The sequence below is a fragment of the Bubalus bubalis genome, chromosome 8, assembly GCF_019923935.1.
Source record: "Bubalus bubalis isolate 160015118507 breed Murrah chromosome 8, NDDB_SH_1, whole genome shotgun sequence".
In the NCBI taxonomy this organism is placed as follows: Eukaryota; Metazoa; Chordata; class Mammalia; order Artiodactyla; family Bovidae; genus Bubalus; species Bubalus bubalis.
Genome location: NC_059164.1, coordinates 5,866,130 through 5,885,443, shown reverse-complemented (window position 1 = coordinate 5,885,443; position 19,314 = coordinate 5,866,130). Strand labels below are relative to the sequence as shown.

Below are 19,314 nucleotides of genomic sequence, written 5' to 3'. Positions count from 1 at the left end.
CTCACTTATACAGATCATTTATGTGTGAGGCGATTGTTGCAAGCAATGTCCATCATGAAGGCCTCATTTTACATTTAAGAATCATTTCATGTGTAACTTACATTGCTTGTTCCTACTTAATTGTTTAGAAATAAACTCAGTATTTAATGTAGAGTCTTATTGCCTACACATATGTGATATGGACATGTACATCATTACTGAGCATTCTGAGGTTCTAACTATGAAAACATTCTAGTCACTTTCTTTTATCTTTATCTTTATCTAGTCATCTTTCTTTTATCTGTTCATAGATGGTTCAGCAAAAACATGTTCCAGCAAGTCTGTTCTTCATGGTTTTGCTTCAGGTTGAAAGTGAAAGTGTTAGTTGCTCAGTAGTATCCATCTCTTTGCAACCCCATGGACTAGAGCCCACCAGGCTCCTCTGTCCACGGGATTCTCCAGGCAAGGATACTGGAGTGGGTTGCCACTTCCTTCTCCAGGGGATCTTCCTGACCCAGGGATAGAACCACGGTCTCCTGCATTGCAGGCAGATTCTTTAGGGAAACCCTTCAGATGAGATCCACTTTAAAGCTGTTTGTACGGTCACTGAGGTGACTCTGAAAGCAGAGGAGGCCTGTGAGACAGAGCGGCCCTTGGCATCCAGACTTGGATCCCAGGCTGGTCATTTGCTGGCCCCTCACCAGCCTTCCTAGCCATCATCCCCCCTCCTAGCCATGACCCATGTTCCCACCTTTCTGGAAATAGCACACAGTGGGGGCTCGTCATCTGGCCTCAGGACTGGGATAAATGAATGAATGACATAGAGCTTATCTTTACTCTCATTCTGAAGAATCGTGTTCTTCTCCTTCAACACAACAGTTGATTACTCCAGTCCATGGTGGATTCCTTGAGAGTAGACTCCTCTTCCTCAAATGACCAAGTGCTCTTCCAGGCTCTGCATCTAATTTCTGATATGTACAAAGCTTGGATTTGTAACTGGAAGACTGCAGAGGGTGATATTCCAGTCATTGGATGTGTTATACACAGTGTAGGCAGCTACTGCTAACAGGAGAGACTGCAGAAATGCACCTTAGAAGCTTACGTTGCTACTCACAATTCAGGAATGCACTAGGCATCCTTACCTTCAGTTTGCACTGAAGGACAGAGAACATGGGGTGGCAAGAGGCCTTTTGGGGCTCGAGCTGGTAGCTGAGGATTCTGTGGCTCGGGCAGTGCTCAGACCTGGTGCCTGGAGTCAGAGCGGCCGTGTGGAATCCAATCAGGCCCTGGGCAGGCCGACCTCCCACCAGGGTCCTAGAGGCCAGTCTGCTGCCCCCCGCCTGCTACCATTGGGCAAGGGGGTTTTCAGCCACACACGTGGTTGGGGAAGGCAGAGCACGGGCTGAAGTCTGGGAGGGACACCCTTGTGATCTTGACTGTAAGCCTAAACTCCGATTTTTGAGAAGTAAACAAACCTCCACATAGTTGAACCAGGATTTCCAAATATTTTGTGATAGTAAAACCCACAATCCAACCTTTGATCAAGTTGCTAACCTTTTTAAAAAAAAAAAACTTATTTATCAGTTTACGTTACTTAATTTATTCATGAATTAATTTGGCTGTGCCAAGTCAGCATGGGATCTTCTATCTTTTCTGTGGCTTGCAGTATGTGGGATCTAGTTCCCTGACCAGAGATTGAATGCGGCCTTCTGCACGGACAGTGCAGAGTCTTAACCACTGGACTGTTGAGGCAGTTTGAGCATGGGTTGGAAAATAATTTCCAGACACAGAGCATTTCAGAAGGGAGTGAGTTTATTAAGGACAAAGAGCAGAGATAAAGTGGGCGCTGTGAGTACAGCGGGCAGACTTCCTGACAGACCGGGGAGAGTCAATAGTTTTCATAGGTTCAGTTCAGCTCAATTCAGTCGCTCACTCGTGTCCGACTCTCTGTGACCCCATGAATCGCAGCACGCCAGGCCTCCCTGTCCATCACCAACTCCTGGAGTTCACCCAAACTCACGTCCATCGAGTCAGTGATGCCATCCAGCCATCTCATCCTCTGTCGTCCCCTTCTCCTCCTGCCCCCAATCCCTCCCAGCATCAGGGTCTTTTCCAATGAGTCAGCTCTTCACATGAGGTGGCCAAAGTACTGGAGTTTCAGCTTTAGCATCATTCCTTCCAAAGAACACCCAGGACTGATCTCCTTTAGAATGGACTGGTTGGATCTCCTTGCAGTTCAAGGGACTCTCAAGGGTCCTCTCCAACACCACAGTTCAAAAGCATCAATTCTTCGGCGCTCAGCTTTCTTCACAGTCCAACTGTCGCATCCCTGCATGACCACTGGAAAAACCATAGCCTTGACTAGACAGACCTTTGTTGGCAAAGTAATGTCTCTGCTTTTGAATATGCTATCTAGGTTGGTCATAACTTTTCTTCCAAGGAGTAAGTGTCTTTTAATTTCATGGCTGCAATCACCATCTGCAGTGATTTTGGAGCCCCCCAAAATAAAGTCTGACACTGTTTCCACTGTTTCCCCATCTATTTCCCGTGAAGTGATGGGACCAGATGCCATGATCTTCGTAGGTTAGTAGCTGATTTTTATAGCCTCCAAACAAAGAAAATTCCTGCTGGAAGGTTGGCACTAGGTGACTGGTTAGGGCAGTGTAGGGTGGTATGTGTGCGTGCTAAGTCACTTCAGTTGTGTCCAGCTTTTTGCGACCCTGTGAACTGTAGCCCTCCAGGCTACTCTGTCATGGGATTCTCCATGCAAGAATACTGGAGTGGGTTGCCATGCCCTCCTCCAGGGGATCTTCCTGACCCAGGGCTCAAACCCGCATCTCTTATGTCTCCTGGATTGGCAGGTGGATTTTTTACTACTGGCACCACCTGTTGGGCATCTTTGCCTAATTTAGAGTCACCTAATCTGTTCGTGAAGATCACGGGGGCTTTTGACAACAGTTACAAAGGGGGTGAGTCAGCTTCAGAGGTGACTTTGGTTCTGGGCTCTGCTTCTGTGGCCCTGAGGCAGGACTCAACACGGACAACCAGGGAAGTCCCAAGTTGCAGTCCTTAAAGAAAACAGCAGTCCAAGCTGCTTGTGTGATTTGAGTATGGCTCTGTGGTGGGGCAGGGTGCTGTCTCAGGCCCAGAGCAAGAAGAAGACTGATTTCCAGGAGGGGCTACTTAGGACCTGTGATGAAGCCTTTCTGGCCCTGTCCTGGGGACAGGACAGGACAGGAGGGCTCTTCTCTCTTTTCAAATTCCCAAACCCAAATGGGGCTTTTTCCTGCTTCCTGCATGATAGCCAGGGCGTGTGTGGTGCCTGGCACACCATGAGGCATGCAGGATCTTAGTTGACCCTGGCGATTGAGCCTGTGCCCCTGCGTTGGGAGCATGGAGTCTTCACTGGTGGCCCACCAGGGAGCTCCCTGTGCCCGTTTCTTGAGGACAGACGGCAGTGACTCCCGGCCCTCTTGCTCCTCCCTGAGTCTCCAGCCCTCCCACTGAGACTATCCTCACTTCTGGGGCGGGAAGTGCCTCCCCTCTGTCTAACCCACCCACTCTGTGCTTTATGCCTCCGCTCTGGAGCCTCTGACCTGTAGTGAGCTGGAGCCCTTGCAACTCAAGATCTCTGCTTTTGAAAACTCCACAATTCTTTTCATATCCTGCTCACTGAGTGAACCCACCCTGGACATGAGGATGCTACTGGCTGAGCGGGGAACTGGTAGGAGACAGAGGACAGAAGGGGAGCAGTGGAGCCATGCTCGTTATGGAAGCGAGAGAACCTTCTCATGCCTGCACTGCGTCTCAAATATGTGCCTTTACATTGCTGGCAAATTGACTTTAACTTCTAAGATTGTAATGCAAACCAGTCAACCCTGGGCAACTCTAAAGTGTTTTTTCAGTGTTTTATTTCTCTTACTTTTCAAGTGTGAACACACATACTCACACCCCCTCACTCCTGATTCTCAGCTACAAGTGGTCTAGTGCCTGAAAACCATGCCTTTGAGTACAAGTAGAGCTTTTGCCTCATGCAGTAAGCGAGCCCCTCGGTGGAGATGTCAGCTCACTGAGTGGAGATTTCAGTTTGGGGCATCTGCACTGTTTAGTCCGAGGGAGCAGCCATGAGAGTCCTTTGTGTGGTGCTGGTTGTGCCAGAGGTGTTACCAGCAAAAGTGAATCAGGGCTTCCCTGTCCAGAAAACTCGGTTTGACAGTCCTCCCCTCATCTGCACTGTCCCACATCACAGGGTCCGATTGCTGGGTCTGCACGTCCTGTTTCACTTTATCATGGGTCAACCCAGATGAAAACTCACTCCGCTGGGGATTTCCAGGGAAATAAATATCATCCCTACCACGACCTGTCTGAGTTACTACAGGGGGATTTGTTGGCAGTGTCCAGCCTTGCCAGGAATGGCCATAATGCTTGATGGCATGCTAAGTCGCTTCAGTAGTGTCTGACTCTGTGCGACCCTATGGATCGTAGCCCCCCAGGCTCCTCTGTCCATGGGATTTCCAAGGCAAGAATACTGGAGTGGGTTGCCACGCCCTCCTCCAGGGGATCTTCCCGACCCAGGGATCGAACCCACGTCTCTTACATCTCCTACTTTGGCAGGCAGGTTCCTTAGCACTAGTGCCATCTGGGAAGCCCCTTATTGTGCTGGATTGGAGAGAGCCAAAAAGGTGGCATTGGGGCCAGCGGCTGGCAAATTCAGTGAGGCCAGCTGGCACCAGGATGTGAAGGATGTGGTGATACTGGGTGATGGAAGCAATGGCCCAGGAGTGGCCTTGGGCTCTGGAGCCGAAGCCCTGCCTCTGATGAAAGGTCTGCCCCACCTGTGGCCCACTGCTTGACACCTGAGCCTCAGTTTCCTTGCCAGAAACAAGGACCACCATTGGAGTAGGTGTGGTTACTGCTGCCCTGAGCGTTAAATGAGGTCGTGTTGGGACAGCCCCTGGCCACATGCCCAGCTCTGAGAAGCCCTAGGTTTCTCCTTCCCTCACCCCTCCCCTTCCTGTCCTGCTCTGCTTTCTTCACTGGGCAGAGATGATAAGAGTGGGCCCTGAAGGCCAGCTGGCCCTGGGCAGGGCTATGCAGGATCTACAGGATGCCTGGGTGGGCAAGAACTCAGTACAACGTGCTGTGTAATTTTTAGAGAAACAAAAATCTTTCTTCAACAGAAAGCTTGTAAAGAAGCTCACTATGTGGGTTCTGAGTTAACAATAAAAATAGAGGCTCCCCAGTGTGGAGCGAGGAGGGAGAGAGCAACCTCGGGGTCCCCGGCGGGTGGGTGTACTCACGCCCAGGGGAGCCTCCTCAACCTCAGTCCCTGTCCTCGTGGGCTGGGGAAGCGTGTGAGGTTTCAGCAGAGGATGGAGACGCTGCCCCTGACCGTGGCCTGTGTTGCAGGTGTCGCCGTGCGAGCGGTGCCGCTGCGAGGCCAGCGGGGAAGTGCTGTGCGCGGTGTCCGCGTGTCCACAGACCGAGTGCGTGGACCCCGTGTACGAGCCGGACCAGTGCTGCCCCATCTGCAAAAACGGTAGGTGCCTGCGCGGTTGGCCCTGCGCGCCGCGATGACGCACGCGTTCCCTAGCGCTTTCCGTGGACGCAGGAAGAGAGGCACGATGGGATGCAGGACGGGATAAAGAACAGGCTGCAGGATGGGAGGCTTGTGAGTTTCGGTATTTGCATCCACGCCCTAGCACGCGAGTCCTTGCCCTCTGGGCCCCGGGGAACCTGCGGGAGCTGGGTTCCAGTAAGGCCTGCCCTCTTATTGGTATCAGTCCCGTGTTTTAAAAGGTGTTTAAGTTCTTTGGAGGAAAATTCAATTTCCACTGTCTGGGCGAGTCGCTTGCTTTAATTTAACTTTGTTTGTTCTTGCAAAGCAGTTTCTCTCTTTCCGCCACAAATCAAACATGCCGGTTGGGCTCATTTACTTTTCATTACTAAGTGAATTAAACGTGGAACACCGTTGAATATTTTTCTTAAGCAAATTCGGCAGGAAGAGAAAGAAGCCTCTCTTCTTCCATGTGAGAGGCCAGGGAAGATCGGAAGCCTCCTGTGCTTTGTCAAAGAGAGATGGCAGAAGGGACGTGGTTAGCCAGGGAGAGTGTCTCCTCAACCTGCAGGGTGGAAACTGCTTTGTACCTGAGCTCTGAGCCTGTCTGGGCACCACTTACGGGGGTGTTGATGAGAGTGGGTTCTTCAGGAGGGGGGTTGAAGAACTGTGACCCAGGTGGGTGGATGGATGAAGCGCTTGGAAGAGAGTTGACTCTGGTCACGCAAGCGCATCTTCAGGTACGGGGGGGGTCCTGTCTTGGGAGGGGGTTGGGCCGCCTCCGTGTGGCCCCAAGGCCATGATGCAAGATGAGGCCAGAGCAGGTGTCTCAGAAAGATGAAAGCAACTCCCCCATGGCCAGAGTGTATCAAAGGAGTGATGAGCTTACTTGTGAGGTTACCAGCTTGTCAGCTGTGGAGTTGCTGGACATCAAGCCAGGAGATGTGGGCCTTGTCAGTGGCGGATGGTTACCCGGGCTGTTACTGTGTCTGAAGTCAATTCTGAGATTCTGCCATAATGCCCATCGCTGTTGTGTGGCTGTGAGGTGCCACAGACACCTCCAGGCACACACAGACAGCCAGATGTCACCACGGGAGATTATTCGATTCTTGAAAGAAGCCAATAGGAGAGGAGGTGAAGTTTCTGTGGAAGCAGGATGCGGCAGCATCTCAGTGCGCTGTGGAGAGAAGGGAGCCTGGAGAAGGGGGAGCTGGTATCTGCGTAGGTTTGGGACTAGAACCTTTGAGGTCCAGGCTGCAGTACGCTGCGCTTGGCGGCCTGGTTCCGCCGTTCCCCGAGTCAACAGTATTTAGTGAATAGCTTCAATACAAGTGGCTCAAATAGTTGGCGTCCTAAGTATCCAAGATACTGTGTCTCACTTGTCAGTTATGATAAAAAGCAAAGTTTTGGCCTTAGACAGTCAGGGAGTCCTCATCTCAATGTTTACAAAACATAGGAAAACGTGACTTGCATCCTTGAGGATTTTTTCAACCCCAAAAGCTTTATAAAAATTTCAAACCTACAGAATATTGATAAATAGCACAAGGAACAGAGATATACCCTTCACTATATATACCCATTGTTCAAATTTCCCTGTTTCGTTTGTTTTATGTCTTTTGATCTCTATCTTTGTCCCCATCTCTGTATATAACTCAGTATTATCAATTTATTTGCTTAGTTGTTCTTTTCCATAAAATATGCAGGATATCTTATGTTTATACCTACTGGGCAAAGTTCACTATTTTCTTTGCAGTTCTTTTTGCCCTTAAGATATATCCCAGTCATGATATAGAGTTAGAAATTATTTGAATTAATTCTTTATCCTGTGTGGATATGTTGAAATGTTATAAAGATTTAAAGTCACTTATTTCTGTTTGGTTCAATTTTTATTATTAAAATATAATTTTATTTTTTGGATAAGCAAACAATGTTCAAAAGTAAATTCTGTATAAATAAGGTCTGGTCAGAGACTCATGGGATGTTTTAATATTGTACTGATGTTTTGAGGGGAGAGAAGATGGTTGTTCTGAAGTCAAACTTCTAAACGCTCTGCCTCTAACCTTGAGAGACAGCATAAGATGAAATAAGGCAGGATTTGGTGAGTATTATCTTAGAGACTCTTAGAAGGAGGATAAATATGTTTTTTTTAAGCTAGATTAAGAAGGATTATTACAAAAGGATTTGTATTCAAAAGTTTGATCCAATTATATCAAAAAAACAACTTTTTATTTTCAGAAATGGACCCATAAATAAATTTAAATGTGTCTAATCATGTAAGTTCTCTTTAAGTTTTGTTATAACATATTCACTAGATATAATCTGGCCTTCATCTGTCTCTAGGTGTAGGGTATTTTGACCTTGACAGGGCAGATGGTGCTTGGAATTCTTAGTGAAAATTTTGCTTGAAAAATGAGAACAGTTTCCCCCAGATATGAAAATCCTGTAATAGTTGGTTGAGATCAGTGAATAATTTATGGTGGTCTGTCCCTATAGCTGCACACAAAAATCAGTGTCTTCATAACAAAAAGTTACACATCTGATAGGTTACAGATTACAGGACATCAGAAGTGATGCCTTATATAAAATTATGTGCTTGGATAGACTTAGCTTGGGTGGAACATGAAGGTTTTAACTTCTGATCTTGGGAAATCAGTCTTCACTTTCACACTCTAATGTTTTAACCTGTGGCATTAACTAACTCCTTCTCCCAACAGAAGCATAATAACAGTTCAGTTGCAAGCTGCCAAAATCACTTGCATCAAAGGTGCAGAAGTTTGAAATCAAGAATGCCTGGAATATAAATAAATGATCACAAATCACATGCGACTTAAAACATTCACGTTGTTGTCTTGTATAGATCAATCTCCCGAGGATGTTCTCTGATAAAATGGTGGTTTGTGTGGGGCTGGTTTTCGGATTTTTTCGGCGATACAGGGAGTGTCCTGCTGGCTTCAGGATTCCGGGTTCTCCCTGGTGCTCGTGCACCTCAGATGCAGCTCACACTCACAGCACACATTCCCTTCAAGCCAGAGATCCGAAGACTCCGTCCTGCGCGTGTGCACTCTGAGCACTCAGAGGAAGAAAGCTGACAGATGTAGGGCATTGGCCTTGAAATGTGAGAGTCTTGTTGGGACTAACTCTGGTTCTCCGATGTGGAATGTTATACCTGAGGGGGAATGTGTACACCAAAAGCACAATTCACAGGGATTGTGTATCCCCCTGAAGTATTCAGTGCTACTTGATGTTAGTTATTTACAGCTTTATTTCCACCAGAGAATGAGGATGGCTATTTTTTAGAGGAAAAGGACAGTTTTTACGAAACTTTTAAGATAAATACAGAGATTTCACATTATTAGAAGCACTGTCTTGGAAAATATGTGAGAGGCACTAAGAATTAGACACAGTAGGATTTTGGTTTTTTCTCATGTATTTCAGACAGCAGGATAAGATCATAAGTAAACCACATGTAGTGAGTTGCACAGCATTGAATGATGTGTGTGTGCGTGAGACATCCTTCTCATAAGGAAAAGACCATTCCCACATGGCTTCAACATTATACTTTTCTAAAATTTTTACCAAAGAAATAGTACCTATCTCATGGAAACACTTGGTCATTGCTTAAGATACTACAATTTTGTCCATAAAAAATAAAGGAAACTATGAGTATCAGAACTAATACTTGATTATACTGTTTCTTTTATAAAACTGGTATGTAAAAATCAGCTGTTATGTCTAGATACCAGCAACAAACAAATAGAAATGAATTAAAAACTACTCTTTCAAATAACATCATACATATCAAATAATTAGAAGTAAATATAACAAACTTGGACAAGATTGCCACACTTAAAAATCTTAAAGCTTTATTGAGAGAAATTAAAGAAATCCTCAGTAAATGGAAGGATAGACAATATAATAATCAGAAAACTCAGTAACGTAAAGATGATGGCAGCCTCAAATTATTCTGTTAAGTAAACAAAATCTATGTATTCAGCATAATGCCAATAAAAAATAAATACAATGACTTTTATGTGCAAATTACCAAGTTGGTTTTAAAATCTACATGGAAATACAGAAGTTAAAAGCTAGCCAGTGAAATACTGAAGAAGAATAACGGAGCTGTAAAATCTATACTATAAAAGTGATGAACACACTGTGGTATTGTCTCAAAGATCAAAAAACTGGCAAATGGGAACAGAATAGAGTCAGAAAAGACTCAGGCATAAAAGATCACCAGATGCATGATCACGCTGATCCTGTGGCACAGGGGAGGAGGTGATCTTTCCAGTAAATGGTACTAGGTGAGTTGGATAGCAGTCTGGAGATAAAGGTATCTTGACTCCTTCCTCACATAGTACCAAAAAATCAATTCCAAATATATTACAGATTTAAATATGAAATTTAAAATAATGCTTTCAGAGGAAAACAGAGAACATCTTTATAATTTTGATTCGACAAAGTTGAATTTTAAAAGATTCTTAAAAGACTTATATATGGAAAGAATTGATAAGTTGAATTTTATTAAAATTAAGAACCTCTATTCATCAAACAACACTATTACACCAATCCAAAGCAGCCCACATGTTAGGGAAAATATGCAATACATATATCTGACAAATGAATAAACCAATCTAACACATCAAAACAGAGAGATGGGAAAGTAGGGATTAAGAGTAGAGAGAGAAAATTTTAAAGGAATTCCCACTCTGTGGACCTCAGTGTCCTTCTTCTAGTTCCACGAATCATACAAACAAGTTTTCTCACTGAGTTTTACATACTAGAATGTTGCTACTCACCACTATTTTTGTAACACTCTGTAATAGGGTATGTTCTTGGTGCACACAGCCACAAGAGAAAAGTAAATTGAATTTCCTATTTTAGTGAAATTAAGCTAGTATTAATCTGGAGTAGATAACGATAAATTAAGATGCATATTTTAATGCTTAGAAAAATAACTAAGAAAATAGACAAGGTGGTTGACCCTGGTGGTCCAGTGGCTGAAAATCTGCCTGCCAATGCAGGGGACATGGTTTGAGCCCTGACCTGGGAAGATTCCACATGCTGTGGGACAACAGAGCCCACGTGCCACAACTGCTGAGCCTACATGCTCCAGGGCCCGTGCTCCACAAGAGAAGCTCCCACAATGAGAAGCTGCCGTGCTGCAGCTTGAGAGTAGCCCCTGCTCACTGCAACTAGAGAAAGCCCATGCACAGCAATCAAGATGTGGCACAGTGAAAAACAAATAAATGAATTTTTTAAATGAGAATTCTTATGGCCCTAGTACTAAAGCGAAGCAAGGACATCACACAGAAAACACAACTACAGATCAATTTTTTCTGTGATTATAGGTAGAAAACTCCTTAACACAATATTGACAATCTGAATTCAGCACCATAAAAAGGATGATACAATATAACCATGTGAAATTTATCTCAGGATTGCAAGGTAATATGTGTATTATCAAAAAGATGAAGAATAAAAAATAATGACCTCAAAAATGGAGGAAAAGTATTTGACAATATTCATCACTCACTGATGATTAAATCTCCCAACAAAATAGCAAAATGTCTCATCCTGATAAAGTTCAGCTAAGAATAATCTATGCGAAGTAAACTGTTAGTTGCCCAGTTGTGTCTGACTCTTTGAGACCCCATAGACTGTACCCCACCAGGCTCCTCTGTCCATGGAATTCTCCAGGCAACAATACCGGAGTGGGTAGCCATTCCCTTCTCCAGAGAATCTTCCCAAGCCAGGGATTGAACCCAGGTCTCCTGCATTGTAGGCAGATTCTTTACCCTCTGAGCCACCAGAGGATAATCCATAGCTGTAGGTAACATCATGCATAATAGTGAAAGACTGGATGCTGTGTCAGTAAGATCAGGGAAAAGGCAAGATTGTCTACTTTTGCCACTTGTACATTACTGTAGTGGATATTCTACATGATGGGGAAAAAAAGAAGAAAATAATGATAAAGCAAATTAAGGGATAAATTTGCCTTTACTCTGACATGTCATGACTCTGCATTTGAAAAATTCCAAAGTATACACATACACACACACACAACTATTAAAACTAATGAAGAATAACATCAGATTAATGTATAAAAAGTCTATTTTTGGGTAACAAGCAGTAAACCACTAGCAATAGACAGTAAAAATGAAACAGAAAATAGTTCCATTTGCAATAGCATCAAAAAGAGTAGAATACTAAGGAATAAATTTAACAACCAATGTGCAAGATTTGTACACTGAAAGTTACACATTATTATGGAAAGAAAGGAGATATAGATAAATGGAGAGATATTTTATGAATAGAAGTCTCAATATCATCAAGATTGCAGTTCTTCCAAAATTGATCTATAAATTCAATGAAATTCTGTACAAATCCCAGCATACTTTTTGAGTCAAAAATTGAAAAGCTGATCTTAAAATTCCTATGGATCATAAAGGATAGACAAAACAATTTGATAAATAACAAAACTGAAGAATTGGTGCTCTCCAATTTCATAACATACTCTAAAGTCTTAATAATCGAAAACTGTGATGTTAGTACAAGGATAGACATGCAGTAATGGAACAGAATTGAAAGTCTAGAAGTAAGTCCAGAATGTAAATCCTTACGTGTTTATTTTCCACCAACATACAAAGGCATTTTCAGTGGGGAAAAAATGAGTCTTTTCAAAAATTGGGGCTGGAGCTATTACATACCCTTGTGTAAAAAGAAAAAAAAATAACTTAGATCCTTGCTTAGAGCACTCCACATACAAGCATTAACTCATAATGAATCACAGAATTAAATGTAAGGCTTTAAACTATGTAATTTTTATATAATAACAAATAAAACATCATCATGACATTTAGTTGGGTAAAGACTTCTTAGATTCAACACCAAAACCATAATCCATAAAAGGGGGAAAAAACTGATAAATTGAATGCCATAGAAATGAGAAGTTTCCATATTTCAGAACATATGATTACAAAAGTGAAAATATAAGCTACAGACTGTGAGAAAATGTTTACAAATTATATATCTGATAAAAGTCTTTTGTCCATTGTGTATAAAGAACTCATATAACACAATGACATAAACAACCCAATAAAAATTGAGCAGAGTATTTGAACGGATAGTTCAGCAAAGAAGATAAACAAATGTAAATAAGCACATAAAAATATTCTCAACCTCCTTAGTCCTTAGGGAAATAAAAATTAAAGTCACGGTGAGATACCAGTGTACCCTGCTAGAATGGTTTTAATACTACTAATAAAGATAATACCAGGCATTGGCAAAGATGTGGAAGATGTGGAGAAACTAGACTCAACAACTAGAACACATTGCTGGTAGGAATAGTCCATACACTTTGAAAAACAATTTGGCATTTTCTTATAAAATGAAGCAAGTGAATTCCTTGGCAGTCCAGTGGTTAGCACTCAGAGCTTTCACTGCCAGGGCCCAGGTTCAATCCCCGGTCAGGGAACTAAGATCCCATAGGCCTTGTGATGCGGCCAAAAGAGAAGGAAAAAAAAAAAAAAGTGAAGAGAAAACTTACTATCTGTCCTAGCAATTCCATCCTGGAATTCAATCCCAGAAAATGAAACATATGTCTATGCAAAGGTGTTAGATAAATATTCATGACAGGATTATCCTTCATAGCTGAAAAAATGAAAATAATCCAAGTGTCCTGCAGTGGTGAATAGATAAACAGCATGTGTTTATTTCCATGCAGTAGAATATTCAGTTCAGTCTCTCAGTTGTGTCCGACTCTGCGACCCCGTGGACTGAAGCACGCCAGGCCTCCCTGTCCATCACCAACTTCTGGAGTCTATTCAAACTCATGTTGATTGAATCAGTGATGCCATCCAACCATCTTATCCTCTGTCGTCCCCTTCTCCCACCTTCAATCTTTCCCCATCAGGGTCTATTAAAAGAAATCAAGGACTTCCCTGGGTGTCCAGTGGTGAAGATTGTGCCTTCTTGTGCAGGGGCTGCTGGTTTGATCCTTGGTGTGGGAGCGAAGATGCCACATGTCTTGTGGCCCCAAAACCAAAATATAAAACAGAGGCAATATTGTAACGAATTCAATACGGACCTTAAAATGGCCAACATTAAAAAAAACTTAAAGAAATCAGCAAACAATACATGCTACAAAATGGTTGTACCTCAAAAACATCCTGAATGAAAGAAGCGAGTTGCAGAGACCACATATTGTATGATTTTACTTATTCGGAATGTGTAGAGAAGACAGATTTTTTTTTACAGAGAGAAAGCCCGTGGGATCAGACAGAGGATTAACAGAATTTACTGAGGTGATGGAATGTTTATTAATTGTGTTGGTTACTAAGATCATTAAATTGTATGCTTGCATTTTATGACTTTTATAGTATTTCAAATATGCCTCAATAAAGCCGTTAGAAATATAGACAGATCTCTTTAAAAGATGGCCCAGTGCAGTTTTTGTAATTTCCCTTGGCTGATTTCTAAGGCCAGCCTTGACTACACAGCCTTTCATCCTTCCTTAAGCCTTTCAAACCTGCACTGGTGCCTTAGCTGAGACCCTGCTAAGTATATACTGTTATGCACCTTGAAGGGCTTAGAGGTTGTAAAAAGTTGCAGACACACAAGCCCATAAAGGTTTATAGCTTTTGCTAGATTTTCTGGGCTTGGAGCCCCATGCCTGATGTAGATGTGCAAACCTCCTGTTCTCTACCCTTCACTTACAGTGTGGACACCTCTCTCCCTCCTTCAGTGCCTCTTCCCCATGCCATTCTAGACTCTTCTTGGTGATCCAGCTTCCTAGGACACAGGGCTGCAGATCCCCTGAGAACGGAGGTTGCTGGCTGCCTCCAGATCTCATGCAAATATTGTGCTCTTTGGGGATCCCAGACCCCAGAATGCAGTGTTCACTCCATTCAGGCCTAGTGAGCATCACCTGCAAGGCTTATTATAACATGGACTCACTGTTGCCTCCCACTCTGCACAGTTCTGGATCCAGCTGGTCTGGGCTGGGGCCAGAGAGGGCTTCCCTGGTGGCTCAGACAGTAAAGAATCCACCTGCAATGCAGGAGACAGAGGTTCGATCCCTGGGTTGGGAAGATCCCCTGGAGGAGGGAATGGCAGCCCACTCCAGTATTCTTTCTTGGAGAATCCCATGGACAGAGGAGCCTGGGGGGGGGGCTACAGTTCTTGGGATTGCAAAGAATTGGATATGACTGAGCAACTAAGCACAAGAATGGGGCCAAAGAGTTTGCGTTTTTAGCATGTGCCTCCCTGGGTGCTTCTGGTGCTCTTGGTCTGGGACCATCTTTGGAAAACTGTTGCTTAGAGGTACTTATCTTCTCACTCTTTGGTTTGTCTTCCCAAATTTAAGAAAAGAAGCATACTTTGGAGCTGTGCAACTTTCAGCATGAATGAGATCTTTTTGAGGTTGTGAAGCATTTTGTGGTTTTTCTAGAGATTTCAGAGTTTATAGAAATATGTAACATGTAATCTTATTTTGCCTTTTCATGCTGTTTGTGGGGTACTCACAGCAAGAATACCAGAGTGAGCTGCCATTGCCTCTTCCAGTGGGCCACAGTTTCTCAGAACTCGACATTATGACCCCTCTGTCTTGGGTGCCCTGCACGACATGGCTCTAGGCTTCATTGAGTTATGCCAACCCCTTTGCCACGACAAGGCTGTGATCCATGAAAGGGATCAAACCAGTATATCCTCAAGGAAATCAACCCTGAATATTCATTGGAAGGACTGATGTTGAAGCTGAAGCCTCAATACTTTGGCCACCTGATGTAAAGAGCCAACTCATTGAAAAGGACTCTGATGCCTTGAGATGGTTGAATGGTTTAGTACAGATCCCTGCTCCCCAACACCCTGTGTTTCAACAGCTCATTTTAGAGACAGGCTGCAGAGATGACTATAAGTTTTCTAGTAGCCGATGCAGAAAAGGAAGTCCTGATAAAAGAAAGTCCTACAAAAAGAAATGCCCCAGAGAAAATCACTTTCTGCTGAACAATTTTCCTAAAAATAATTAAATTTTTTTATCACTCCAATTTACAGTCTTTGGGGGCGTAGAATTGTTTACTATTCTTATTTTTTTATATTAAACAAAAAATTAAAATGAAGACAGTTTAAATCTGATCACAGTGATTTAGTAACTTGCTGATATGAGGCATGTGGTATATTTTTCCCCAGTTTGGTGTGCTTTGTTTTTCAATTTTATTGAAGTATAGTTGATTTACAATGTTGTTTTAAGTTCTGCTGTACACCAAAGTGACTCAGGTATACAGATATATATATATATTTTTTTCATTGTGGTTTGTCACGGGATATTGAAGACAGTTCCCTGTGCTATACAGTAGGGTCTTGTTGTTTATCCATCTTATGTATACTGGTTTACGTCTCCTAATCCCAAACTCCTAATCCTTCCCTCTCCCCCGCAACTCCTTGGCAACCACAAGTCTTTTCCATATGTCTGTGAGTCTGTTTTTATTTTGTAGATATGTTGATTTGTGTCATATTTTAGATTCCACATATAAATGATATCATATGATATTTATCTTTCTCTTTCAGACTTACTTAGTAAGATCATCTCTAGGTCCATTCATGTTGCTGCAAATGGCATTTTTAAATATATTTTAATGATTTGATATTTGTGTATTGTGCAAAATTTTTACAAAATTGATTTACATCCAGTGGTTAACGTCCATCACCATACAGTTACAGATTTTTTCTTTTTTTGAGAACTTTTGAAACCTAACCTCAGCAACTTTCACATACACAACACAGTATTAAGTAAAATCACCATCCTGTATGTTACATCCCTGTGACTTTTTAAATTTACAGCTCAAAGTTTATACTTTTTAACTCCCTTCTCAGTATTTTTAATGTAAAAACGTTATTCACCTCCTTGTTAGAATTTCCCAAGAGCTCAACTCCAAAGTGCTAGCATATTTCTATTCCGTGTATTGACTTACACTTTGGTTTTGTGGGAGCGATGATTCAGAGGCTATTCCATGAATCCTCACAAAACCCAGTGGGCACCCATATTTATGTTTTACAGAAGCATTCACCTGCCCCACAGTGTTCCTCATCCTTTGTGAACTAAGATCAGCTCTGGGTTTGCGAAGGTCCACGCCAGATCAGGGTCCTCGGTGTCCTGAGCTCAGACGGCTCTCAGATCTCTTCACTTCTGACACGTTAGACCAAGAGAAGAGATGGGTCGGGTTTGATCTCTTGAATCCAGGAGCTTAATTTGTTTCGCATCTCCTCGGGAGATCTTTGAATCATCAGCTCCTCATTGCAAATTTGTGGATAGCTTAAAATGACACTTTTGTTTGCAAACATTGGGCATACTCTCAGTTTTTAAAAGACTGCCACAAAGTGGTTGTTGCCTGATTATCACAATGAAGTGCTTTTCTGAGTGAAGTGCGTGTTGAAACTTCTAGGCAGAAAATGCACGACTCTGGCTTTATTTGCGTGTTTCCTAGAGTCCAGCTGCATCTGACCTTAGATTTCAGACGGTGCTAGGACTCAGGTCATAGACCAGTCTCCACGAGGCTCGGCCACTTTACATGATGCTCTGTGAACTTGCAGAGGACCAGGCCTGGAGCCCCTTCCTTATAAAGACGTAAGCACAAATGTCCTTACTCAGAAAACCTTCACTAACCTGCTTCCTGAAGCAGGTTAATTCCCCTATGGGTCCTTCTCACAGCCCAGAGCTTGAATCACATTGTCTTCTTATGGGAAAGGTGGAGACAGGTAATTAAAACTACTCTTTTGTTGAATATTTGACTCTTTTTTTTTGGACTTTTGTAGAGGAGTCTGTGTGTGTGTGTGTGTGTGTGCATATTTATTGCTTTTATAAAACATGGAGGCACTTATTATATATTTTCCATCACATGCAAGGATGAGTCAGGTTCCTGCCCTTAATGAGTTCATCAACTAGAGGGGAAGTGGTCTGTAAATATTGTCTGCTGCTTTCCTTGAATAATGATGAAAGTGGTGAGGAAAGTAGGGGGAAAACTGCAGGAAACATCGCCAAGTGTGCGGCTCTGTTTGCTTTGAATTATTTCTTTTTTTTTTTTTTTTCTTAATTTTATTTTATTTTTAAACTTTACATAACTGTATTAGATTTGCCAAATATCAAAATGAATCCGCCACACATGAATTATTTCTTAAGGATAACCTCCCAGGAGTGAGATGATTAGGGCAAAGGCTTGGAACATTTTTATCACTCTGATAATATCGCCATGTTGTTTTATAGGAGGTCATATATAATGTGAAACCTCTGGTTCTGTGATAAAATTGCTAGCCTTGTATTAATTTAATTTATAGAAGACAGTGTCCATGGTTTGAGTATTAAGCCCAAAAACTCGACAATAGCTTGATGATATTTTTCTTTCAATGTGTTCTACTCTTTTACATTCTTAACAAAATACCTTTAAAGAGAAGGTTGAGTGGTTCTTGATGGTTGAAAGTCATTGATGTGGAATCCAATTTCTGGGGACTTCCCTGGTGCTCCAGTGGTTAAGAATTTGCTTTGCAATGCAGGGAACTAGGGTTCCATCCCTGGTCTGGGAACTGCAATCCCACATGCTGAGGGGCAACTAAGCCAGTGTGCTGCACCTAAGTAAAATAAATAAATAAAGATTTTTAAAAATCATATTAAAAAAACAATTATTGGACTGCCCTGGAATACAATGCAGTCTTCAGAATAAGAATTTGATCAAGTAACCTCATTTCTCTGTAATCCTTTCTGGAAAATGAGCATATTAAGTGTAGCTGTATCTATGGATGCTTTTTGACAGTTAAGTAAGGAGGTGGGTTTATGTGAGTTTCATTCATCCAATCAGCGGGTACTGTTGGATCCTCTGCTGTGTGCCAGGAGATAAGACAGCAAATGGAGAAGATCACAGGAGGGACCCGAGTGACCTCGCTGGGGAAGGAGGCTGTGATGGGGCAGGGAGGACTGCAGTCCTGCGGGCTATGGAGGGGTGAAGATGCCCCTGTGTGTGGGCTGGGATAGCCCCACAGGCCTGCAAGTGGAGGCACGGCTGGGTCCTGAGAGGCGGGGGCAGGGGGGTGGCACAAACCAGCTCTCGAATGACCATTAGGCCGTATTAGGGGGTCAGATTTAATCTCGAGGTAGCAAGGCACCAGAGAAGCGCCTGGAGGGTGGGAGAGGCGCACTTGCATTTGAACAGAAGCAGTTATTCTGCTGGCAAGACCCAGGGTGCTCGGAAGGAAAGGTTGAAGGTTCTGTTGGAACAAAGGCCATGATTCACGGATAGTCTTTGTCCAGCGAGTGCAGCTGTCGACTTAGACTAAACCTGGAGGAGCAGCATGGAAAACCCTGGCTTTGGAGCTGGACACATGAGTCTCCAGCTGAACCCCTGTCCCCTGACTGGACTTGCTTTTTGTCTTCACCTACTTAGGATGAAGGATGCTTATCCCTAGGTCATCATGCTTATCCCAGACTTGTCATGATGATTAAATGCAAAGTGCCTGCTGCCCAGTCAAGCCTCAGAGCCATTTTCTCCCGTCCTTGGCTTCCTAGGGGCTCCATTTAAAATTGTGCTTCTTATCAAATAGATAGTCAACAAGGGCCTCCTGTAGAACACAGGAAATTCTACTCAATACTCTGTAATAACCTATATGGGGAAAGACTCTGAGAAAACTAGAAATGTATATATGTACATAGAACTAAATCACTTTGCTCTTCTATCCCTGAAACTAACACAACACTGTAAATCAACTATATTCCAATTAAAAAATAGTTTTTAAAA

At 43.0% G+C, this 19,314-nt stretch overlaps 1 protein-coding gene across 2 annotated transcripts in view; it reads left to right on the top strand.

The window, feature by feature from the left end:
- The window catches only part of VWC2 (von Willebrand factor C domain containing 2), a 130,980-nt gene that overhangs the window by 23,782 nt on the left and 87,884 nt on the right, over positions 1-19,314 (top strand). For both annotated transcript variants that reach the window (XM_006069641.4, XM_044946412.2), the window contains exon 3: positions 5,389-5,518. In XM_006069641.4, the coding sequence (XP_006069703.1) occupies positions 5,389-5,518 (130 nt within the window). The remainder of the gene's footprint in view (positions 1-5,388; positions 5,519-19,314) is intronic.